Genomic DNA, 23,265 nt, shown 5'->3' on the forward strand with positions numbered 1-23,265 from the left:
TCAAATAGCTCTTCTCAACAGCCTTGAACGCCCCCACCCCAGGAGAGAGACGCTCACTGTAGATTCAGTGGGCCCTTGCCTGGCCCCTGCAATGGTAGACAGTTTCTATTTCTGTCCTCCCCCCACCCCTGCACCCTCCCCCCTCCCCCCTCACCCCCCCAGCCCCAAAACACTGGCTCACCTCCATTCACACAAATCTCACAAAACTGCAATTACACCATCAGACCGTGATGAGTGAAATGACTACCGCGGATCTTAGTGTCTTTAAACATTGACTGAGGGGATTTTCCAGAATTTCTGTCGGTGCATGCCTGACTGTTGACTGTCACCCCCCTCAACCGTTTGGCTGTAAGGCAGACTGAAAAGGCACAGAGAGAACGGTTCAGCGTGCACCAGGCCAAGGGTATCCAGTCCTTGCTGAGAAGGGCTGGCCTGGGTGCAGTTAGTTTGCTCTAACCAAGCCACCACTTGGGCTGGAACTGAATCAAGCTGCACCCTTAACTCTGACTAAAAACCAACCATTTGCAAAGTAGGTCATTTGGAATGAAAGGTCTTTTTTTTTTTTCCAAAATTCTGAGTCAGTGTTCTGGAACTCCATTGCTTTCATTATCAGCAGTTACACCATTAGAAGCATTAGAATGTTTAGTTGAGAGCATTCTAATCACATATTTGCGATCTAACACTTTAAAGGGTCAAAAGCAAGCAAGCAATCTCTAAAATTGACTTGCCACATGGTCAGTCTGTGAAGAAAAGGAGTAGCACTCGCATTTACCTGTAAGTCCAGGCTGAGCATAAATCCGGATGGAATACAAGCCTTAAATGCAAAAAACTAGAAGGGAAAAGTGTGGGACGAGGCATTCTGATTGCTTGACTGTAATCTCTGCAACTGGAGGGATGATTTGGGACGCAGTTTAAGTTATTTTCAATAAAATGCTGCTGTTTTTAACCAGAAGCACAGGTCTGTCCCCCTTTTCAGAGAGAGAGACTGCCAAACAGCATCTGCGCCCCTGTCACAAATAATGTTGGGGGGCGGGGGGGGGGGGCCAGGGGGCGCCAGGGAGGAAACGTTCCTGCTGCAGAACATTAAAGCCCTCACTGGAAAAACCCCTAAACCACAGGGGCATCAGACCAGACGCGCGCGTAACCAGAAGCGCTTTCCGTCCTTTTTTTCGCGGAAAACGCAACCTCCCGCCGACTCGATTGTCCTGACCGAACGGATGGGCTTCTGGTGCAACTGCCCGGCCAGGTTACCAGTGCCTGATTCTAACAGAGGAGAAGACAAAATGGCTCCTGGCGGCTGTGAGGCTGTACAGGACTTAAGCTCTGCAGCCCAGGGTTCTGCTGCTCATTTTGCACGGTGACAAAGATAAGAGAACTGACTAGTTTGGTTTGTTAGTTCGATAAGAGAACTGACAGCGATAAGAGAACTGACTAGTTTGGTTTGTCAGTTCGATAAGAGAACACTGACAGGTTCATTGAAGAGAACTGACTAGTTTGGTTTGTTATTTGTTCGATAAAATGACTAGTGCTGTCACAAGCAAGATGAGAGAACTGACTAGCTTGGTTTGTTTTGGCCTTTTTTTCGTTCGAAAATTGCCGTCCGTAACCCAGCCACAGCTGCAAGGTGTTTACCGAAAAGTCTGGGGCTGTACTCTGCAATGCTAAAGTGCAGTACGGACAAAAAAAAAAACTCAGCTTATAATGCATTACAATTACTTAGTGTGGGAATATGGGCAAGGTTTCTGCTGTTCCGACTGTGGCGGGAAGCTCATTGCCATTATCCTTCCCTGGTTTATCGCTCCAGCAGGTGAGCTACTCCCTCAACAGAATGAAAATGGGGGGGAATTCTGGTCCACTTCCTTGGGAGCCTTCTTGGCCACGTAACGCATTCACAGTGAATGGCATTGTACTCCTGAGTAAAGAATGACTCTGTGTGTGTGTGCATGTGTGCGTGCGTGCGTGCGTGCGTGCGTGTGTGTGTGTGTGTGAGTGAGTGTGTGTGAGTGTGTGTGCGTGTGTGTTTGTGTCTTCTTCAGTTAGCCATTTACAGCAGTTGAAACTGATGTTGTGCTTGTCCCATTAACTCCATGACTGTTGAGCTCCACAGAGAATCATTCAGAGCATAATGCACATTTCCCCTTCTCTGGGGGTTATAAAATACACAGACAGAGACCGTTTTGGTACACTGTAAAAAATAAAAAAATTTCTTAAAAAAGCTGTCTTAACAAGTGTTTCAGTCTTGTATTTTTCTCTCAAGTATAAAATGTTAGCTTGTTTAACGTTACTTTAAGCTTGGGGGGGGTGTGACTCCAGATTTCCAGGTGACTCGTGACAAACATATGCGAAATTTAAACACGATTAGCAAACATTTACAAGGAATTTGCAAGGAAAGTTCAATCTTGTTAAGTTACTTTACTGCCATTTATCAGACACCATTATCCAGAGCGACTTACAATGCAAACAGAGGCGTAAAGATCAGGGATCATAGCACCTAGAGAGAGAGACATCAAGTCAGTCTTGAAGACTATATAAGAAAAGATAAATTGCTCAAAATAATGAATGAACTGTCAGATGTAAGCATTCAAAGAATAGATGCAATTCAGGCTGAACGCGCGTGCAGCAGCACCACAAAAGTCACAGCAGTTCCAGCTATGGCAACAACTGACAACCGTGACAACATTTCTACGAAACGTATTGACCCAGAATGTACACACGCGACGAGGAGCATGGATCTGAAGGGGACTTTGTCTCCATAACAACTGATTGCAGCGTGACCTTCAGGCAGAGGCCGGGAATGCCCGATGTTGATTGGACGCTCTCTGGGAGGCGTCCTTTTCACGCACCCCTTTCCGCGCTGATAAACGCTTCGTACCGTATCAGCAAAGTCAAAGACAAGATTTCTGAAGTTCGGAAAACTCTCTGCCCTTTCGTCTTGGTTTATAATAAGTCGACAGGCGAAAAGGGCCTGCCTGGTCTGGCTTTCTGTTAGCAGCACGGTAAACAAGTCGGTAAATCAACCCCAAATCACTGTAAATAAACTTTTTCCAAGGGCAAAGCAGCTTTCCTGGTGGCATCGCCATGGGAACAGAAGTTCCCTGTTTGGAGAGTTTGAGTACTGTGAGCCTGATAAGTGGTTTGTGGATGTGGCAAGGAGAGTCCTGTAATTATAGAAGTCGCTAACCAGGTGATGCCATTAACATTTCGTTTAAAAAGAAAAACTCATAAAGCCTTTAACAACAGCTAGCATTCTGCACTGCATAGCTGCAATTAAAATCTTACCATGATTGAGAGTTCGACGAAAATGTTATTGTACATTAAAATTCATATTTCATATCTGGCAGCTTCTGCGTATATAATCAGTTCAGTTCCAGAAATGGGTGATTATATAACCGCCACCTGACCAGAAGTGTTCATCCAACTTTAGGCAACACCCTCCTCCCCCTACTCTTGTAAAGAAAAACCAGCACACAAAATCACGGTTGTCTCAATCATTTGATTTTTAAAAAATATAAACCGCTCCTCAGCTGTATGAGTCTGAAAAACGCAGTCACGCAGGAAGGCTTCGCGTTGAGTTTGACGTCATCTAGGGCCGTGAATCTAAATTGGTTTCACGCTAGCGGCTTCATTCATTTAATGAAATAAAAAATGAAGCTACTGCAGTTCAAAGGCCTACTTTGGTTTAACGGCAGAAGAGATTGCGCAAGGCTAATCAAACACTGGAAGCTGAAGGGGGTTGTTACACATTAACAAATGAGGTCGCGGAAGTTATATTTTATTTTATTTATTTATTTCTCCCGAAAGAGAACTAACCCAGTGTTCCAGTGTCTAACCATTGGATGTTTAATTGCAAAGTTTACATTTATAGATCGGGAAGGCTGCATAAGCGTCTCAAACTACACAGAAAATCAGTCTCTGCATTCTAGCTCCCGAGGAGCGATTCCCCAGTTAGTTAGTTTGTCCTTGCGATGGCTGGCAAACATTAAGGCCAGGCACGATGTGAAATATCTACTGAAGATCGTTCTCCCCAAGAAAGGACGAAAGGCTTCAAAGCAACAGTCAGTCTAGCAGAGAAAAATCAAGCCTCTGCGCAAACCCAACTTGGACAAAAAAAAGAGAAAGAAACCGGAATAATCCGCCCTTATTTAGCAATATACAGCCACGCTGCCAGTTCTCAGTCACTAATTGAAGTTCTTATTAAAAGGAAATACATCAAGGCAAATATAAAAGGCAAAGAAGAAAATTGACTGGGCTCATACTTAATGGATTTTTTGTTTGTTTTGAACTAAGAACTACTGAAATAAGTATTTCTGCCATCTTTATTCAGCTTTTTCTGGGGCTTTGGTGTTTAAAGGAGTCTAGCAACAGTCAAAAATGAGTTTACTGAAACTTAAAAATATTTAATTAGAAAAAACTAAATTCAAGTGTAATTTAATATTCTTTTTAAAAAATGTCTTTCTTTGCTGCCTGCACAGTTTGTTTAGAAGATATAATCAGCTAGGAGATTACGCTGGATGCATGTTTTAATGTTTGTGTCATTTCAGTGAAATTGTTTGACTTTGGAGGATAGCATGGCCAACAGTGTTTCCAAAGCGCTATCATAAGGCTTATTTTGAATGAAAAGACAATCTGTCCCTCTATATGTCAGGGTCACTACGTACTTGACCATGGACCAAGTGATTACTGCCCATTGTTCATCTCAGGTATTCAAACTGATAAGAACACACGGCGGTAAACATTTCCTTGTGCAACAACTTGGCTTTGTATACTAGTCCACCGTACGATAGGCTAACGTTTTGTATTTACGCTCAACTCAGAAATGCCGGGTCATTGTACTTTGCACTGATTTCCAGTGAAAAGCACGTCTGTAAAACTGCAGATTATTTGCTTAGGTTTGTTATCGATTGCCCATGCCTCGATTTCATTGATATTTCCAGGTTCCGTGCTCTTCTTCCACGGCTGGGCAATAAAATACCCAAGACACGGTCCATTAGATAACTGATGTTCCCTGCAAACAGATTGACAAGGCACATCCAGATACCTTCTGTTTACTGTACAAAAATACAACAAAAAAAATACTGTAACCAGGCAACAGAGCCAGAGTGTGACGCTCCAAAAGTTCAAAGAGTGTACGATCACTATATTTGGTTCAGCATAACCCCTTTCCAGATAAAGGCTTCAAGTCAACAGAACACAAATTCCTTTCTTGGAGTTGGATGCCGGTGATTAATGGCGGCAGCGTCTCGTCTGTTTTCCGTCTAATTATAGTGAGTGCAGCTGGTGATATTCCCCTCCCCACCCACTCGCGTTCTTTTCAGTTTTTCCTTGTGACCGAAGCAGCACAGGAACCCTGGAATGTGGGAAGGAGCGTTTTTCACTCCGAGACGGGCGCGCGCTTTAACGCAGCGAGAACTGAAGCCCGCTGGTCCAAGAACCGCGAGGCGAAATGTTGCAATTCGCTGACGTGGCGATTCACTGTGCACATGCAACATGTTCGCCTGCCGCCAGCCTTGGTTTTTTTTATTTTATCGCAACGGGTGGATGTTATATCGGGTCGGTGACCTTCTGGAACACTACCCCGCATTATCGTTCGGCCAGACTCGTTCCCTTGGTTGAATGATTTTTGAGAGAACATAAACAAAACATCTCAAAGATTTTTTTTAACCCGCAGAGGATTGATACCAGTGTATTAATATAGTGATAGCTAAATTAATAAAGACATACACTCTATACATTTATCAAACTAAATCTAGACGTAAGAAACTATAATGTACTACTACACAGTGTGCCACAGTTGTAATACGGTGCACCAGTGTTTAAATATTGGCCACGTAACTATTCTCAGTATGTATGTTGGCTCCAATCATGCCAGGCCCACTCGTACTTTGGAAGGTAACAGCACACAACTGTGTAAATATCCTCCAGGCCAAATATTTTGACGTGCTAAGAATATGAGGTGAAACATTTTTTGGGAAGTGCATGTTTCAAGTGGGCCGGACACAGAAAGTGAGAAGAATGTTCTCCTTTCATACAAGACCTACTGTAAGTCATTAGTAAAACGTAAAAAAAAAAAAGGAAAAAAAAAGAAAATGTCCAAGTCAATATATGAAAAATAAATGTGAGGGAAACTCGTTTACCTCTAGTCTTGTTTTCATGCATTATGTAAACACAGTTATGTTATATGATTCGAGGCAAAATGGGTATTTCGTGCTCAAGTGAACCGTGCATGTTCTGGCATACTGAACATTTGGCTTTCTGTAGTGGTCCTTGTGAATCAGTTTAACAGCATAAACATATAATTTTGTAACAAGGCGTTTTGCATTAGTAGTTCTGATTACATAAGGGTTCCAAATGCAGCCTTCACAGCCACAAAACTCCTTGTTGCTCCTAAGAATTAAGACAGTGGGTCTGTTGCTTGATAAATTCAGACAGATTTGCTGGTTCTGACAGTCAGTCAATTTGTAAATATCAGAATGAAAATGAAATGCATAATCATATAACACTTTAAATCTACAATAATGTAGATGTGAATCTATCGCAGGTCTAATTTCTGTAATGTAATAAAATATAATAACATAACCTGTGTATATTATTATAGAACCACTCTTATTTATGCTTCTTCTGCTAGTAAAGTTTCCCTGGTTGCCCCCTGTGATTGTGTCTGTCTGAGCAGCATAACTAAAAATAAAAGTTGTAGACAGGTTGCTGAAACTTAAAATAAAAACATTTCTTAGGCTGAGTTAGAAACCACGTTTTAAGGTTGCTATGACAATTCTTAAGGGTGGGAAAATAATGTAGACCATAAACTAACCATTTAAGATTATATTAAATATTATTATTATTATTTTCTTAGAATTAGTATTATTATAACTTGGCAAGACCTTGGAAGACTAACCTCCAAAAAGATGCAGACTCATTGCGTTTCGTAAGCCTCCCCCCCTCTTATCAAGCCATAAAAGTTCAGCGTATTGAAGCAAAATAAATAACTGGGATGGAATGGTGACAGAGGGCGAAAAAGGAAAGGGGCAGCTGTGAAAACACACAAAAGAAAAGGAAAAAAAAAAGTCCCATGATCCTCTCTGACCACGTAACGTAACTTGAGTGGACCTATTAATCTCTGACGGCTGGCTGGGCTTCTCTCTCTCTCTCTCTTTTTTTTTCCTTCTTTCTGGAGGTGTTGAGTTTCGGTGACAGATGAAAAGGAACAGGGTCTCTGCTTGGCTGGAATTTAAAGCAGCGGCAACTGCTCCGGCATTGCAGATGAGCAGGCCGTGGAACACAACACCGTGCCCCCCTCCCTCCCTCCCTCCCGCCCCTCATCCCCCTCCAAAATGAACACTCAGATCCTTTCAGAGATGTGGAAGGTCTGCGCCATGCTAATTTAATACTTACCCCCGCTGCCCATTTCACGCTTAGACTGCGCTCACTGTACTTTGCTTCTCAAGTAAACTTCTCTACTTCTGCGGCACCTGAAGCAGCCTCGGACAAATCCAATGCACTGCGTGAAACCATTTTGTTTTGATGACACTGCAGCATGTCGCCTAATGATGTTTATGCACAACAGACAGAATTGTAGCCGAATAGAAAATAGTGCTGTCGTGCAGGGGTTAAAACAGAGGTGATTCTCCACCATACACTTTTAATTAGGCTCTTAGAAAATAAGCAAGATTAATAACGCATTAAATTAAAAAATAAATAAATTTTAAAAAACCTGCATTAAATCGTAATTCTCTGCCCAAGCAGCCATGAGCGCAGGCCTACGTTGGAAAGGAATGGGAAATCAAATTTTACTTCAATATTTCTAACTCTAACACTTCCAACAATCACAAAAACACATAATATAAAAATATAATATAATATTTAAACTTTTGCCGCTCAATCAAAATGAATCAGAACGAATCACCAACCATCTTCACCCTGACAATTTTCCAAAAATATATATTTTAAAAGGCAAAACAAAGCAGTTACTGTTACTACCGTTCCGTTTTGAAACGGGGCATTACTCAGTGCATTAATGAATGCGTCTCTCTTCCGTTAAAATAATAGTGTTAATAGCGGGTCCTGTGATTTATGGACAGGCAAGGGTTAACTAAGCAAACTCTGCCCGAGGGGTTAACGCACGTGAACGTCGGTAAAATACCGGCTCCATTCATTTCCGCGTGCTGTATAATCAACCTTGAACAGCAGAAGGCGCGTAGAGCGCTCTGTTCCCGCACCGTGATAGGAGGGAATGTGACTCAGGAATTCCATGGACATGCACGTGATCAGTCACGGTTTTTTTTTTTTTTTTTTTTTGTGTAGGCTAGTGTATATATTATTTCTCAACGTTAGCGTTTTAGCCGTACCTCAGCGTGTACTGCAGTCCAAGGTAACACCGTGACCAAGAGACCTTGTGCATTATTGTGCACATAACTGTACAAAGGGCACGGCCTAAGTCCCACACTGAAAGGCCTTTAATCTAAAAGAGGCCCAACTCGTGAAACAGTGTGTGGTAAACATGTATGCTAACTAAATTAGTTTTGGTTTTTTTAAATTGAAAAAATAAAGAGTAGTTCAGACAGAACTGGAGAAAACATAATTATGCGAATGGCGGAACTGGTTTACCTCATCTCCTAAAAAGCACCACAAATTATTTTATCCAATAATCTTTTATTTGATTAAGGAATAATATTAAAATGATTTTTAAATCACCATTTCCATTTTGCCTGCATCTACATCTGAACTGCTGTTTTTGTTCTTTTTTCCAAACCAGAAATAAATATTTAAAATAACTCCATGTGCTTTTGTATTTCTCATTAAATAGGCTATTTCACGTAAAAAACCCAGCCTGCATCACAGGCTCAGAAGAGCTGCATTGCCTTGGTTTATTAAAAAAAAAAAAAAAACGCCTTACTCTGCATCTCATTGCCAGTGGCATCCATTAATGTCTGACAGCTGAAGTAAGCTAATTTTTTTATCCAGGGATAATGACTTACACAATGGCGTCACTCACAAATTTTTGCAAAGTAATCATTGTTTGCATTGCACCTCATGCTTTCATGGTTTGCAAACGGGCTGCTGGGGTGGGGAGGGGGGGGGGGGGGTGCAAATCCTTAAATTTATGTTGGTTGGGCTGTACAGTTCTGGCTTCAAAAACTGCAAGGAAACTATTCTTTGGCCATTCCATTTGGAATTCCTAAATATCATAAAACACTTTCCCTATCAAATTAACCACACACGATTTAACGTGGCAGCTAGGCTCTCCAAACAACTTCTTTTTTTAAAGCTGTCGGGAGAGGGGGAAAAAAAAAACATGGAATGACCGACTGTTTAAACTGAACTACTCCACCCGTATCGGAGGCAAAACTCATACCTGGAGAAACGGAGAGAAAACTGTTTAATCACTGCAGCTGCCCCTTGGTTACGAGTGACTAAACTCAGCTAGTAACCTAAGAGTCGGCCAAAGCCAAGAAGAGGAAAAGGGGCGAGAAGCAGGACTGGACGTAACCTACTTAAATACACAGCATGAGCAATCCCTATTCAGGCTTCCTTCCAACGAACGACTAAGCCCCTGGATGTTTTGTGTACAGCACAAGAGCGCGCTCACAACGCAGCGTCAAATAAGACGACCAAACGAAACTGCCAGGTCGAAAACTGGAAAGACAGACCTGTAGAGCCAACAGTGCTGATTTAAGCATGTTTGCGCAAACCGCCCGTCCCGTCCAACCGCCCCCCCACCACCACCACCGCCGCCACCTCCACCACCACTACTACTTTAGGTTTTAGAACGTAAAGCGCTTAAAGGACAAGGAGGAGAAAAAAAAAACAAAGTTGTGTGTTAAGATAACGACCGATGTCACGACAAATGACCTCTGTGAGCCAGTAGGAGCGTTAGCGCTGCGTGCTAAGAGTCAGCGCCTCAAGGTCAGTTTTGACCCTGCTCGTTTTACCACTTATCCCAACGACTCTCCCACTGCTCGCAGTCCCACGCTGTAAAACCAACTGCATCACCTACACCCCCGCGATTAGCTACGAGAACGCGGCTCGCCTGCCGCCTCAACCAAACGCAGAGAATAAATAAGCAATCACAGACACTAAGGTATTATTACAAGGTCAGAAATTGTATTTGGCAATTTTTTTTTTTTTTTTTTAAACAAGTGCATAACAAGTACAGCTAGAAGCATTTTTCAGTTTTGCCAAGTGCTCGTAGAGTAGCATTAGTCACATTCTATGTTTAACAGGAACTGCCACCAGACCTAAAAGTACATCGATAATTTGCCTTTTTTTAACATCAACAAAAAAAGGAGGAAAAAAAGTAGTCCATTATAATGAGTACATACCTTTATCTTCAAAAATATAGAAACACAATGTATTCAAAAATCAAAAATTATACAGCCATGTTTTTTTTTTTGTCTTTTTTTTATTTTTTATTTTGTTTTTTACGAAGTGTATACTTCCCTTCCGTCCAATATGTACAAGTCCATTTCAGCTCTTTTTATCTGTTTGGATGGTATGCCATGTAAATTTATATGTATATATATATATACGTTTGTTTTTTTTGTTTGTTTTTGTTTGTTTAAAAAAAAAAAAAAATGCTAATAAAGTTAAGGGTCCCTCTCCTTTTTTACTTTGACATCTCCCGCCAGAATGGTGGCTATCTCGCCCTGCATGAAGGCCCAGGGCACGTTGGAGCCGACCAGGGGGCACTTCTCCCCGCTGGGACAGTACACCTCCCCCGTGGCCCCCTGCTGCTTGATGCTCTCCCGGGAGCAGGGGAAGCAGAACTTGTGGGACGGCACCGAGGGGCACTGGACGAAGTGCGTGTCCTCCAGCCTCTCGTGACAGAGGGTGCAGCAGAGCGGGACGCTGCTGGGCACAGAGGAGTCCGGAATGCTTTGCGGGGGCGCCTGCTCCAGGCCCGGGACGTGGGGGGCGCCTCCCCCCACCATCCCGCCGGGGCCCTCGCGGTGGGCCAGCCGCCGCTGGCTCATGGAGGACGGGGAGAGGGGGCTGCTGCTGTTCCGGCGGGTGGTGGAGTGCACCTGGGCGGCGTCCTTGGGCGAGCTGTTGCCCCCGGCGTTGTCGGCGGCCATGATGAGCGCCGCCATGGGCGACTGCCCGTTCTGGGCGCCCTCGCCCGGCGGGGAGGTGCGGGAGTGCGGGGATATGGTGGAGGGCGGCGTGGGGAAGCCGGGGGGCGCCCCCGTCGGGGGCATCTTCAGGACCTCGGCGGACGGCGGGAGCCACGGCTGGCCCCCCTCGCCGTTCAGCTTGGCCGGGCCGCCATCGCCATCAGGCTCCGGCGACGCTTTTCTCTTCATGTTTCGGGGGTGCTTTCCTCTCTCTGGAAGGGGGGGGGGGTGATGAGGGGGGGTAAGGGGTGGGGGGGGGGGGGTTTAAGAGCGTTAAGGCAACGTGTAAGCTCAGTGTTTTTATGGTGCTACCAAAACTGCACTACTCGTGACAAGCGCACACGCAACTCCGCTCTCGAAATGTCAGGATGACTTCACGTTACGTTCGCTCTGCAGACACACTCGTCCTGAGCGACTTGCAATGCAAAAAGGCAAAAAATGCAAGTGCACACGAGTTGTGTGTGCAGCAGTGACGTACTAACAAATCAGAACTGCAAAAACGTTTTTGTTTCAAAGCAAGCAAAACTAAACGGCTCACATGCATTCAAATCCTCCTAACACAGACTAAATAAACAGAAGTAGCCCTCTGCACTTGTTTTTTTTTTTTTTTTTTGCAGCAGGCTGACTCATGGCGTAAGACTGACACCCCTGTCTCTTGCTCACGGATAACCAGACATGCATAATTTTTTTTTTTTTTTTTACCTGATTTGGAGATTGTGGCGCTGGGCTCGTATCCCATCACTCTTTGCTGCATGGCCGTATGCTCTTTCTTGTACCTGCTGTCGAAAGTGTGCAGCGCCATTAAGTCCCTGACCGTTTTCCCCTTGTTCATCCAATCCTCAGCCCTCTTGTGACCGTCGCTGAGGTCCGATAAACTGTGCTTGTCTTTCATGTCCTCCGGCCGCTTGGCGCCGAGCTCGCTCGGGCTCGGCGCCGTTAACGAGCCGGGGATCCCCATTTGTGCGGGTCTTCCGTTCAGCGCGTGTACGGGGGGCATGTTCCCGTTAACCAAAGGCACTAAGTTTGGGGGAACCGTGCTAGTCCTGCGAGGGTTGGGGCTCTGTCTGTTCAGCTCCGGAGGGTCGTCTGGTTTTGGAAATCCGTTCGGAACAGGAATGCCGTTCGCCTGCCTCCCCGACTGATACTCTGGACCTAATCTCGGCGGTCTGTCGGAGGTTAGGGGATAGCGATCCAGGGGCTGTGGCGGCCGTGATCCGGGATCTCCAGGCGTGTGGTTGATCGACTGAATCTCTTTACCCGAGAGTTGCGGTTTCCCTGGAAGAGAAGATCTTCCCTCCTGTAAGCCATGAGCCCGTTTTAATTGCCGGGCAGTCTCAATCACAAACTCGATACGGTCGGCTCCTTCATAGTTGACACATCCTCGACAGACGGGCTCGGTAAAATCCCAGATCATAGCCCACGGCATGCGGGGCAAGTCACATAAATAACATGACTGCCTTCTCGAAGCAGCAACCGCCGCGGACGACATCGCTTTCGCCAAAAAGTGTGGAAAATAAAACTTCTCCAAATGCCCTCCACCGATTTGCTTGTATTTTTAAGTAAGAAAAACAGGCACAGAAAAGTTTTTTTGTTGTATTTTCCCTCCCGACGGCAGCAACAACAATTAAGTTACAAACAGAAGTTCATGGCAGTGTGTACTTTACAACCGTGCGCCTCTATCTATCTCTCCCACTACTACGCTGCGAGCTCAATGTGGAGCGGTGACGTCATCGCCGACACTAAACTTGTGCTTCCAGCTCCAGTTCTATTTACTTGATTCTTCGACAACCCCCCTCTAGCGCATGCTCTCTCCCGCCGTCTCTGCCCCCTTTTTCAAAAAATCAATTGAACTGGTGCCAGGAATACAACTGCTTACTCCGGACCAAGCAGAAAAGCCAAATATTGCAAAAAGAGGGTTACTAACATTGTTCTTCTTTGTATCTGTATGTGTTTTTAATATCTACAACCTATACATGCATCGATATCAGGTGGTATTAGCTAAATACCGTTTCTTAGCGCGCATATTTTTTTAAATATCGCTTCGGCTAACACTAAGCAAGGAAACCGTTACCGTATACAGTCTAAATATAACTAATAATTGATATAAATCCCAGTTTTTGAACGGATGACAACTGATACACTAATTCCCAAATCATTTGTACCGTGTAAAACATGAATCCGTGGGTTAAAAATAGACCAAAAAGCTGTGCAAGCTATGAACTTCGTGTGTAGATGAAATCGCTGTCGGACAACAACGTGTTAATGCCCTTTAAGCAACCAGACTCTACCAGTAGCGTCACCAATGTTCTCCAGTTCCCGACTACTCCACGCATGCTCACTAGTGACTGTATGTAATTGGCACTTCGAGCCCCATTTAGCAAATCCACATTCCAGTAAGAATGCCACCGCTGCGTCACAAAGTTTACAGCCCTCAGCCAACCATGCTAAAACAGCTCATGTTACCAAGGCAAATGGCGTCCTTTCTTTTTTTTCTCCTGCACATTAACGGGGAGGTAAAACATGGGACTTTTATACATGTAACAATACTGGATACGTTTTTTTTTTCGTAAACCGTGGACGGTTGTCGAGGGTATTTAAAAACACGAAACCGTCGGGATGATTCAGATTTCAAATAAGATTCCATTTTGTGTAGTCATGTAGGTTAGACCATTAATTGTTACATAACTGCTGTTTTCATACTTCGGGACTTTGCTGAGTGACATCAGCTGTGCCGTGACGAATGATACAACAAAATATACACGTATTATGCGATACAGTGCATGGCTGCGGGAAGTCGTTATTCAGACTAACATTAAAGTAGCCTATTTTAGAGCAGCTTGCGTCTTTTTTTATTGGAGAGGAAACCAAAGCAAAGGACGTTGAATTTGAATTTAACTGACTACGATCAGGCCTGATTCACAAATTTAAACACCCCAGATTACATTTGGATCACTATAACAACGCAGCCAAACGGTAGGCTACTGCAGGTTCTGAAACTCGGGATGCGTAAAATGCCGTTTGCATTCGGGTTCTCTGCAGCGACTAGGGGGGATTTCCAAATCAAAAGATAGCAACAGGTCTGGCTGTTTTTAAACCGCACGGGCGCAGATGTGCAAACCGTGCTTCCATAAATCTCTCTCCAGCGCGTGAACAGACCTCGTGAGACTGGAGTTACTGCAAGCAGGCCAGTCAGCAGCGCTGTTTTCAATTTCACCGAGTGGGCTGACCTATCGCAGTAACATATAGCCACGAATACTCCTTATATTTAACCGTGAGGAATATGCTTGCTCAGTTGTAAACATGTATTTTTAGATTCGCTATTATTATCAGTGGTAGCCTAGCTAGCTTGCAAGTGCTGTATTCCTAACAGCTTAAGCCCAAGAGAAGACATCAAACGATGCTTCTGAACTACAATTATTTTTTAGCCATTGTTTTGCCAGGATCTTTAGAGGTAGAGTGAGAATTACTTATTTTGTTGTTACTGGACGAAGCAACGGAAGACAATTTGGCAGAGTCATTAAAAATGTGACTAATTTAAAGTGGTAGTCGTCTGGATAAATTGGTATACTGCAGCTACCTTCATTTTTGGCGTGAGGAGACATAAATCAACGGGTAATGTGTTTTCTCACTCCGTCGCATTAGTTGGTCATCGTACAGATTGCCCACAGAGGTTGCAGCGTTCGATTCCCCGGGTGAGGCAATGCGTCTAAAATCTGCAGACACAAAGCAGGATTTGTTTTTTCAAACCCATCTGACGACGTCTGAAAGAGGAAGTATGTTTAGTCACGTACCAGCTTACCTCGCCCATCCGTTGAACAACACGCTAAATCTCTTGGCCTCCGGCCAAAGAACATGGACATGCGCGTCAGCGTTAAGGCTGTTGCTTGACAGACGACCGAAATCAGACCATTGCCGTGTAAACGCAAATGCGCAGTTTAATATACAAAGACACTTTGCAACAGTGCGAAACGATGTAACCACAAATTAAATATGTTGGGTTAAAAATAAAATAATAAAGTACAATTTTAGTATGCTCGTGATATGTATGTCACATTTTTTTAATTTAAAGTCTATTGTATTTATACTTTCATAGTCAACAATTACAGCCCTGACTCACACCGAACTGCACAATACGTCCTCCACATGGTCGGTATCAGTGAGCGTGTCAGTAAAGAATCCAGTGCTGACATCACGGTTTCAGCTTCAAATTGTAACAGACAAAAGAGCGTTCTATGCAAACAAAAGGGGCTGCATTTCTCTTCAGAAGACTCGGTGTTTTATCTCGCTAGTAGGCTACCATTTGTGTAGCGATGGCTGTCAGTGGATAATAATAATAACAACAACAATAACCGGCTGTCAGTGGATAATAATCATAACAACAACTATCTATTTTTATTTTAAATTGAAACGCTCGAAGTGTTTTACATGGACAGCTTGGTGAATAACGTGCCTGCCAGACTTGTGTGGTGTCACGGACTGCTGTGAGCTTTTGTATCAGTTTTAATTAATCGCCTGAATCTGAACGGAATTGACAACCCCAAACCGATAAACCCAGAAGCCGTGTGTGTCTCCTTTCACTGCCGTTTTCACTCGCTACTCTCTGCATCTGCTGTGTCACGAGACGCCCCCCTGCGTGTTCTCCCACTCGCAAGAATATTCGGCGACAGACCAGAGCGTTTGGCGACTGGAAAATTTTTCCTTGTGGTGCATACGAGGTGAAATAGTTATAATCACTGGATCCTTTGTTTCGATACAGCTAAAGGTTGCAAAATCATGTGAACAGCAAGGGAAAAAGGGTTTCATTTTGCATAATATGTTGCCTTAGGTAAGTATAATTTAGCAAATGGCATTCAGGTGACACATTTATGTCTAACACGTACTTGCGATCGGACTTTTTGAAAGATGGAGATAATCACAAGGCATTTCCTTGTACGGTTGAATGAAAGGACATACTTAGTGTGATCACCCTCATCTTTCCCAGTATAGAAAATGCATACATTCATAAACGTTGCTCTGAGTGTCGGCGTGTAATCAGGACATCAGCATTATGTTCAACGTTTACATTTCGCTCCACTACCAGGGTCAGAAAGTCATCGTTATCACAAGCGGCAGAGAGAGGCAGAGAACGAGAGAGAGAGAGGCCGTCTCTTCTTGTCGTGACTGATTGTGGACACCGGACTTTGGGATTACTGAACCCTGTCATGTGCATGTTCTTTCCCGAAGACCCGCCCCTCGCCCCACCGCTGAGTGTGTCTGACATGACATCTGGGTTGTTTTGCGTGACATCAGACGCGAGAGACATCTGTACTGTGTGTGAACCGTGGATATGAAAGGCCTGACCTGCTAAGATTGCGGCTAAGCTATTTTTAAAGAGTATGGAGTGGGGAAAATTATATAATACAGAGAGGCTAAAGGGGTAAACCTCTGCCAAAAAAATCCCACTTAATTTTAGTGATGAACCATGATATTACATATAACATATTACTAATATATTAGTCAAAGTAAGTCGTGTGATATGGACTAGACTTAGCACTTTGAAGAGTAGGTTTTTTTTTTTTTTTGGATTTCCCCGCCCCCCCCCCAAAATTCTAAGTTGGTGTTCTAGAACTCCATTGCTTTCAATTACCAGTTGTGATCGTCATATCAGCAGTAGAACGTTCAACTAAGAACATTATAATCAAATATTTGTGATCGTACACCTTAAAGGGTTAAGAGGGGCTGTCCTAATGCACAGGCGTTGGGGCCTTTCACTTCCCTTCTCTAGCCAGATGGTTACTGCAATTTCTGTCATATGAGGTCACTTCCTATGTCATTCAAAATTTACACCATAGAACACGTATGTCCTATGTCCAAAAATATGTCCAGGCTGACCTCTAGAGAGGCATTGCACAATAACTCAAATTCCTTACTTCGTATGGCTGGTTATGACAGGCGTTATGACATGCTTATAACAACCTTGTTGGATTTATGGCATTTAGTTCCATGTAAAATGTTAACAGGGTTTATGATATCTATATCTTACAATGGAAAAGAAAGCCAGCTGAGCCTTGGCATTACATGAACATAATGTTATGTTCTGACGTTATTTTCTGGATTTCGTTTTTTTGCTCGTATACAAAACCTATCCAGGGGACTTTTCATATAGTAGGTTAGACTCTGATGTCATAGACTATCAGGTGCAGGTCACGGTACTTTTCCAAGTTCATGTAGTCAGATGGCTTCCCTTGTTGCCAAGTAACCCCCCCCCCCTGTTCTGTCTAAGACTCTCCTGTAAGCTGCTAATGAAGAATGGGAACATCCCTTCCTCACGACAGTTGCTCTGCTTTTGAAGAAGAGGAGAAACAAACAGGAGGCCCAGCCAAACCCCCCTTCCCCCTTCCCCCTCCCTCCCATATCACCTGGCTTATTGTTGATGGCAGCAACCTGCGGATTACCCGTGTAACACAGTAGGTTGCACAACACCCGCACCCCTGGAACCTGAGACCTGTGTGCTATGGAAAGGTAAGGTCAAAGGTCAGGTTGCCCCACCTTGGCCGTGCGGGGTGCTGATGAGATCGGCAGAAGAGCTTAAGCGGGTTACCCTGGCAACCCCGGGTCTCTAATGTTACCAAGGACACAGAAGTGGGCTCATTGTCCCACCAAAATCTCTGGGGATAAGTGGTTGGCACATTAAAAAAAAAATTCCCCCCAAGTGTGTGTGCCTGCAGGAGGAGGGTTCCAGAGTTTTGGAAGAGATTCCCTCTCCACTTCTCGAGAACCACTCTGCACTCTAGCTAGCTAGCTAGCCGGGATAACAAGCATGCCACGCAACCATTTTGACCTACAACCCAGCGGAATTTTAATATTGGCTAGGTAACGAGTGACGGAAAACCTAGCATGAAGCTAGCTTGCATTCTAACCTGGTTTCAGATGGTCTAGAAAGACGCTATGGCTACACTGCGTGACCACACCGTTTTGAAAAGCAAGACGGAGCAAGGGACGTAATTGAGTTATTGTTTCATGCAATTTTAAAAAAATAAATGTAATGACAAAAATAACCAAAATTGGTGCTAATCTGTATGGTATGAAAATGTTTTCATAGAATTAACCTGAGTTTTGCATATGCATCGTACGTTATTTTCCAATAGCGAGACAGCCCGTCGTGATTTATCCCTAAACTAAATTCATTTTTCACTGGATTGGCACATGTCATAACCCTGCTTACATCAACAAGTGGACCTTGACTCCACAGAGGTTTGTAGTGCATTACAGCAGTCGGCCGCTCCTGAGTGAATAAAAATGTTTGCTTCACCGTCCGTGGACCTGCCAAATGACCAGACTTGATTCGTGTCAAGGTGACCTTTGAGCCAGGAGCCTGAGCCACGCTGCAGACAGCGGTGACATACGACGCAGAGAGAATTTACTCTCTCGCGAGCGGTTCGACAGGAGCGACCAAAACAATGTAGCGTTCGCCACATTGCAGCAACACACACGGTGAATCGCTAAGTCTTTTATTATTTATATGAATACCACTGCAGTCGTCGGTTGACGCGTGCTGTTCATGACAAGCGGGCTAGGAGACTTTCAGGCACACGCTGGTTTACATTTAAAGATGTCCCGTGCTTGTATTACAGTTTAACAGCAAACATGAGGGACAACTGATGATTCTTTTAAAGAATCTGCTTGTCGGGAGGCCTGCATACGTGTGTGTGGTATATTTTCAGGAGGTCAGGTGACCAATGGTCTGTCAGGGCTCACATATCCACAGACATTGGTAGTTTGGTCCATTTTATTAAAGTTCTTTCATCCCACGTTCAGACACCATGACACTGTAGGGTGACTATGTGTCACCCTTCCTGAAACAGTGCCACTTAAAATGCAACGTCATGCATAACAAAGTGGAATTGTGCAAAACTGCACAAGTATATCTACATTTTACTTTTCTTATGGGGGGTGGGGACTTTGTCATACAGGTTAAAAATGGTTTATATGGATGAACTAAAAGTTTTACAGTGCTCAGCTAAAGGAAACTGAACATATTTCTTTTGTGGAAGGTCTGCTGGTTACCGGTTTCCACATGTCGATGAAGTGTTGCAGGTACAAAACAATAACACATAACTGAGCTGTGTGACTGAACAAACATTTACCATTTCTCCTCCGGCGCCGGTAACCACTGTACCGCCGGCCGCAATCGCATTTCTTTCTGCCTCTGTTTTTTATTTTTATTTTTTGATGGGTCTGCGTTTCTGGCAGGAAAGAGTTACCATGGCTACGTCTCTCTTATCAGGATACCCCAAGCGACACGCCGCATCCTGTTTACAGCCAATGCCGTTTCCCCCGCTGCAGTTTTACAACTCAGCCTCAGCCTCGGCCTCAGGCCCGCAGACTGTAGAAAAATAGCCCTGGCCCCCCCGCTGCAGAGGGGGAAGTAGTATTTCTCAGGTCACTTCCTGTAGAGAGAGAGAATAACCGTTTCCTTGCCTGAACGGTTACTCGTCTCATATGTTTATGTTTGGTTTTTTTTTTTGTGGGTTTTTTTTTTGTGTGTGAGTTTGTATTTGTTGAAGTTGGTAACGCTTGTTGGCACAAGCGACGTAACGTTTTAGCACAAGGGGGGGGGGGTCACCGCTTTGCACCCAATGTGCTGCGGCTCTGTTTAGTCAAGCCTAACCGAGTGCACAATAAATTGCTAAATCACTTCCTGTTCCTTTGTACTTTCGTTTTTGAGACTCACAGGCCTATTTTTCATTTTCTCTGCAAAAATGAATGCAGCGCTACTGATGTTGCGCAACACACCTCGGTGACCACAGTTTACTGTGAGCGAGAAACACCACAACCGGCACCGTCTCCGACACTCTGGCTTTCAGGCTATACATTAATCTGCGTTTTACAACCAGTAGCTGACTTGAGGGGAAAATGAGGGGATCAATATGTGACAAAGCAGCAGTCAATGTGCAGAAAACAAAAACAAACAAAAAAAAAATGTTCCTGTTAATGTTAAACACTCAATCTCTTTCACATTCGGACTGAACGTACAGATTTTATGACTGGAGTGGGCTCTTAACTTAAAGACAGTAGCAAAAAAAATAAACATAGAAAATGAGCAAAAAATAAAAATAGCCAGGAAATACTCCTCCACAGAATATTAGCACAAAAGGCTTGCCTGGATGCCATTTGCAGCGTTCAGCACAGGCAATGCACGCACAGCTCTAACGTGACAAAACAGCTGCTGACAATAATTATAAAATGGAAGGAGGAAAGGGCTAAAATAACTGTGTGTGTGTGTGTGTGTGAGAGAGACAGAGGGGAAAAACTAGCGCTGGATGGCTAGCATCTGGAGGCGGGAGGGAGGTGATGTCACTGGGGCACAGGGAGGAGACGAGAGAAAAACAAGTCCCTCTCTCATTCTAATCCTCTTCGCAGGGCCAGAGGGTGGGGGGGGGGGGGGAAGAGAGGGAGGCTGGCACACCGCCAACGCAAGGGATGCTGGGAAACCGTAAAGGATGCCAGGCGAGCCTTGCCGCCAACATTAGAAGCTCACATCTTTGTTCTCAGAAACCTGGTGTCCTGCCAAAGGCCTCATTTAAGCGTTGCAGTATGGCTACGCTGGATGTAGGCCAACTCCTGAGAGCGTGCTGCGCTATCCTCTCTTCTCTGCTCCGCTCCCCCCTCCGCCCGCCCCGGCCCCCGCCGTCACTCCCCCCTCCTTCCCGCACCCTCCTCTCTCACTCCCTCCCCGAGCTCCCTCTTTTTTCCCTTCTGTTTTTTTTTTTTTTTTTTTTTTTTTTTGTAGCTTCAAAGGCTTTGCGCCAAACATTCAGTAGTTGCTATGGCAGCGGAAAAGTGGAACATAAAAAAGAAAAAATAAAACCCAGTAATGAGTCACCCCTGGATCCAGATGCAGCACATGTGCAGGCACAAAAAATCACCACCACCCCCTGCCCCCTCCCAACCCCGATAAGGGTTGCCCGTAAGAAAGGAAGAAGAAGAAAAATATCATCAAAACAAAAACATAATAAAACTGGGAGGGGGGGCAGATCGAGCCTGAGACTGCAGTTTAATCTGAAACAAATATACAAAGCTTCTCCTTCACTGGATTGTAGTAGAGTACACAGAGTAAACTGCTAAGGTAAAGCTGAGAAAATTTGAAGAAGAAAAAAAAAAAGCTGCAATCTGAATACAGCCGAGGGCTGAAGTGCCAAACCTTCACCCCCCTTCCCCCTTTTTTCACTAATAAGACACAGGAAACTCCCCATTAATAAATCACAGACAGGAAGTGTTAGCTTCGTAGCACCGGGGTTGTAGAACGTAATGAGATTGCTGTGGTTTCTTCATGAATAGAAAATAAAAAAAAGCGTTGTTTCAGTTTACGGTACCGTGCCATGTAATGTTTAGCTTTAGAGCTACGCCGCTAGGCCCAGGCACAGAAGCCCTCAATTCGCATTAAATTAAAAGAAAAAAACAAAAAAAAAAAACATCAGGTAATACGTCAAACTATAAACTACACCGCGAAAGTTACAAGCAGTACGAAGTGGGTCCGTGGACTTCAAGGCTACATTCGCAAATAAACGCGGCCCGCAAAGCGTGTGAAAGGACGTTTCGGACACGCTCCGCGGAGCACGCTGAAACGCGCTTTGTGCCCGCGACAGCGCCAGGCCGGCTTCTCCCGTGAAATGAGTGCCATTCATGTGTCCACCCACCTCTCTCCTCATCGCACGCACGCGAAATCAGGCTACATTCAGCCTCCACCCCCCCCCCCCCAGCCGCTGTAGTCACAAGCTAGAGATAAAAAAGCCAGCTATGGTGGAAAGTGTTGTTTTGAGATTGCTGTCCGATAGCGTTTCAGACAGTCGTCCCCCCCCCCCCCCCCGGGTAACCACCCGCCCCCCCCTTGCCCCACCTTTCTCTGCAGCGTGGGTGCGTACAGGTAAACACGCAGTTAATGTTTTACACGGCTCGTCTGACAAACAGCACCGGCTCGGCTGTTTACTCTCCAGAAAGATGGCGGTGGAGGTGTTGCCGGCAGGTAGGCAGGTACACGCAGCGCTACGACGGACGGGGACTTACGACATCGTCCCGAAGTTCGGGCGGGATGCATTGTGGGGCTCTCGTTTACGCGCCGTTACTAAGAGGCCCGGGCGCTGGTCCCGCTGTGTGAGGTGGGACCTGAAAAATAAAAATAAAAAAAAAAGGGCTCAGAACAGGAACGACAGACAGGCCCCACGAGGCTCGACACAGGCCGGTCTCTCATCTGCTTTCAGTGATGTTATTAAAACACGCACACATACACACATACAGACAACACACACACGTGCACACACAACGTGCACACACACACAAACAGGCTGCCTTGCATGGCAGCCTTTCGCCGTTGGCGTGTGAGTGAATGGGTGAATAAGAGGCATCAATTGTAAAGCGCTTTGGGGATATAAATATATAGATAAAAGCGCTTTATATAAATGCAGTCCATTTACCATACACACAACACATACACACACGCACACAAAAACATACTCACACACAGTCACCCATACACATATACACACACAAATACAAAAATACTTTTGTATGTACACCCATTGTCTGTGCATTTGAATAAATGTATTTAGCACGTGACCATGTACAAATGTCAGCGGGTCTGAAATGTTCTGCATGTCACTGTACACTGTAAGCCTACTTATAAAGATCTGTGACCAGCCACTGGCACAGATTATGCTTATGGTTCCTATACAAATGGACCAATGAACAGTGGCTGCTCAAGGGGAGCTCATTTTACAGGAAGTAGACTAAAGTAGGAAGTAGGAAGAGAGAGACAAAGTTTTCAATGGTTCACAGAGGAGGAGTTTTCACAAGCCTGGACAAACCACATACAAAAGATGTATATATATATTTTTTTTTAAAAACAAATTTTTTGTCTTTGCGCATTTCCGCACACAAATTCTGATGGAAATGTGAAATCACAGAGAAGCGTTTATGAAAACGACTCTGTGGTCCCGACCCCTCCGGGGAAGATCTTTTGTCTTCTTTATTTATTTTTTTTTCCTGTTTTACATGACCAGTTAGGCTTGTTGCGCCACCCTAACCCCCCCCCACCACCACCCCCCCCAGGTAACCGACGCAAACGGGCCTCACATGGCAGCCAAGATTAACGCCGTCAACTTGCAGCAAGCTGGCGTGA

The 23,265-nt window shown here is 44.6% G+C and overlaps 1 protein-coding gene and 1 long non-coding RNA gene across 3 annotated transcripts in view; both read right to left on the reverse strand.

The window, feature by feature from the left end:
- The window catches only part of LOC135244667 (uncharacterized), a 180,067-nt gene that overhangs the window by 112,668 nt on the left and 44,134 nt on the right, over positions 1 to 23,265 (reverse strand). Inside the window, exon 3 of one of the 2 annotated variants that reach the window (XR_010327028.1) lies at positions 22,155 to 22,253. The exons of the other annotated variant lie outside the window; for it this stretch is intronic. This is a non-coding gene — a long non-coding RNA (uncharacterized LOC135244667). The remainder of the gene's footprint in view (positions 1 to 22,154; positions 22,254 to 23,265) is intronic. 2 annotated transcript variants of the gene reach the window in all.
- Positions 10,525 to 13,546, reverse strand: irf2bp2b (interferon regulatory factor 2 binding protein 2b). Its single transcript, XM_064317128.1, has 2 exons — positions 11,811 to 13,546; positions 10,525 to 11,320 (listed from the first exon to the last, which is right to left on the reverse strand). The coding sequence occupies exons 1-2, from the start codon at positions 12,595 to 12,597 to the stop codon at positions 10,581 to 10,583; spliced, it is 1,527 nt and encodes a 508-aa protein (XP_064173198.1). The 5' UTR covers positions 12,598 to 13,546; the 3' UTR covers positions 10,525 to 10,580.

The sequence above is a fragment of the Anguilla rostrata genome, chromosome 2 (genome assembly GCF_018555375.3).
Source record: "Anguilla rostrata isolate EN2019 chromosome 2, ASM1855537v3, whole genome shotgun sequence".
NCBI lineage: Eukaryota > Metazoa > Chordata > Actinopteri > Anguilliformes > Anguillidae > Anguilla > Anguilla rostrata.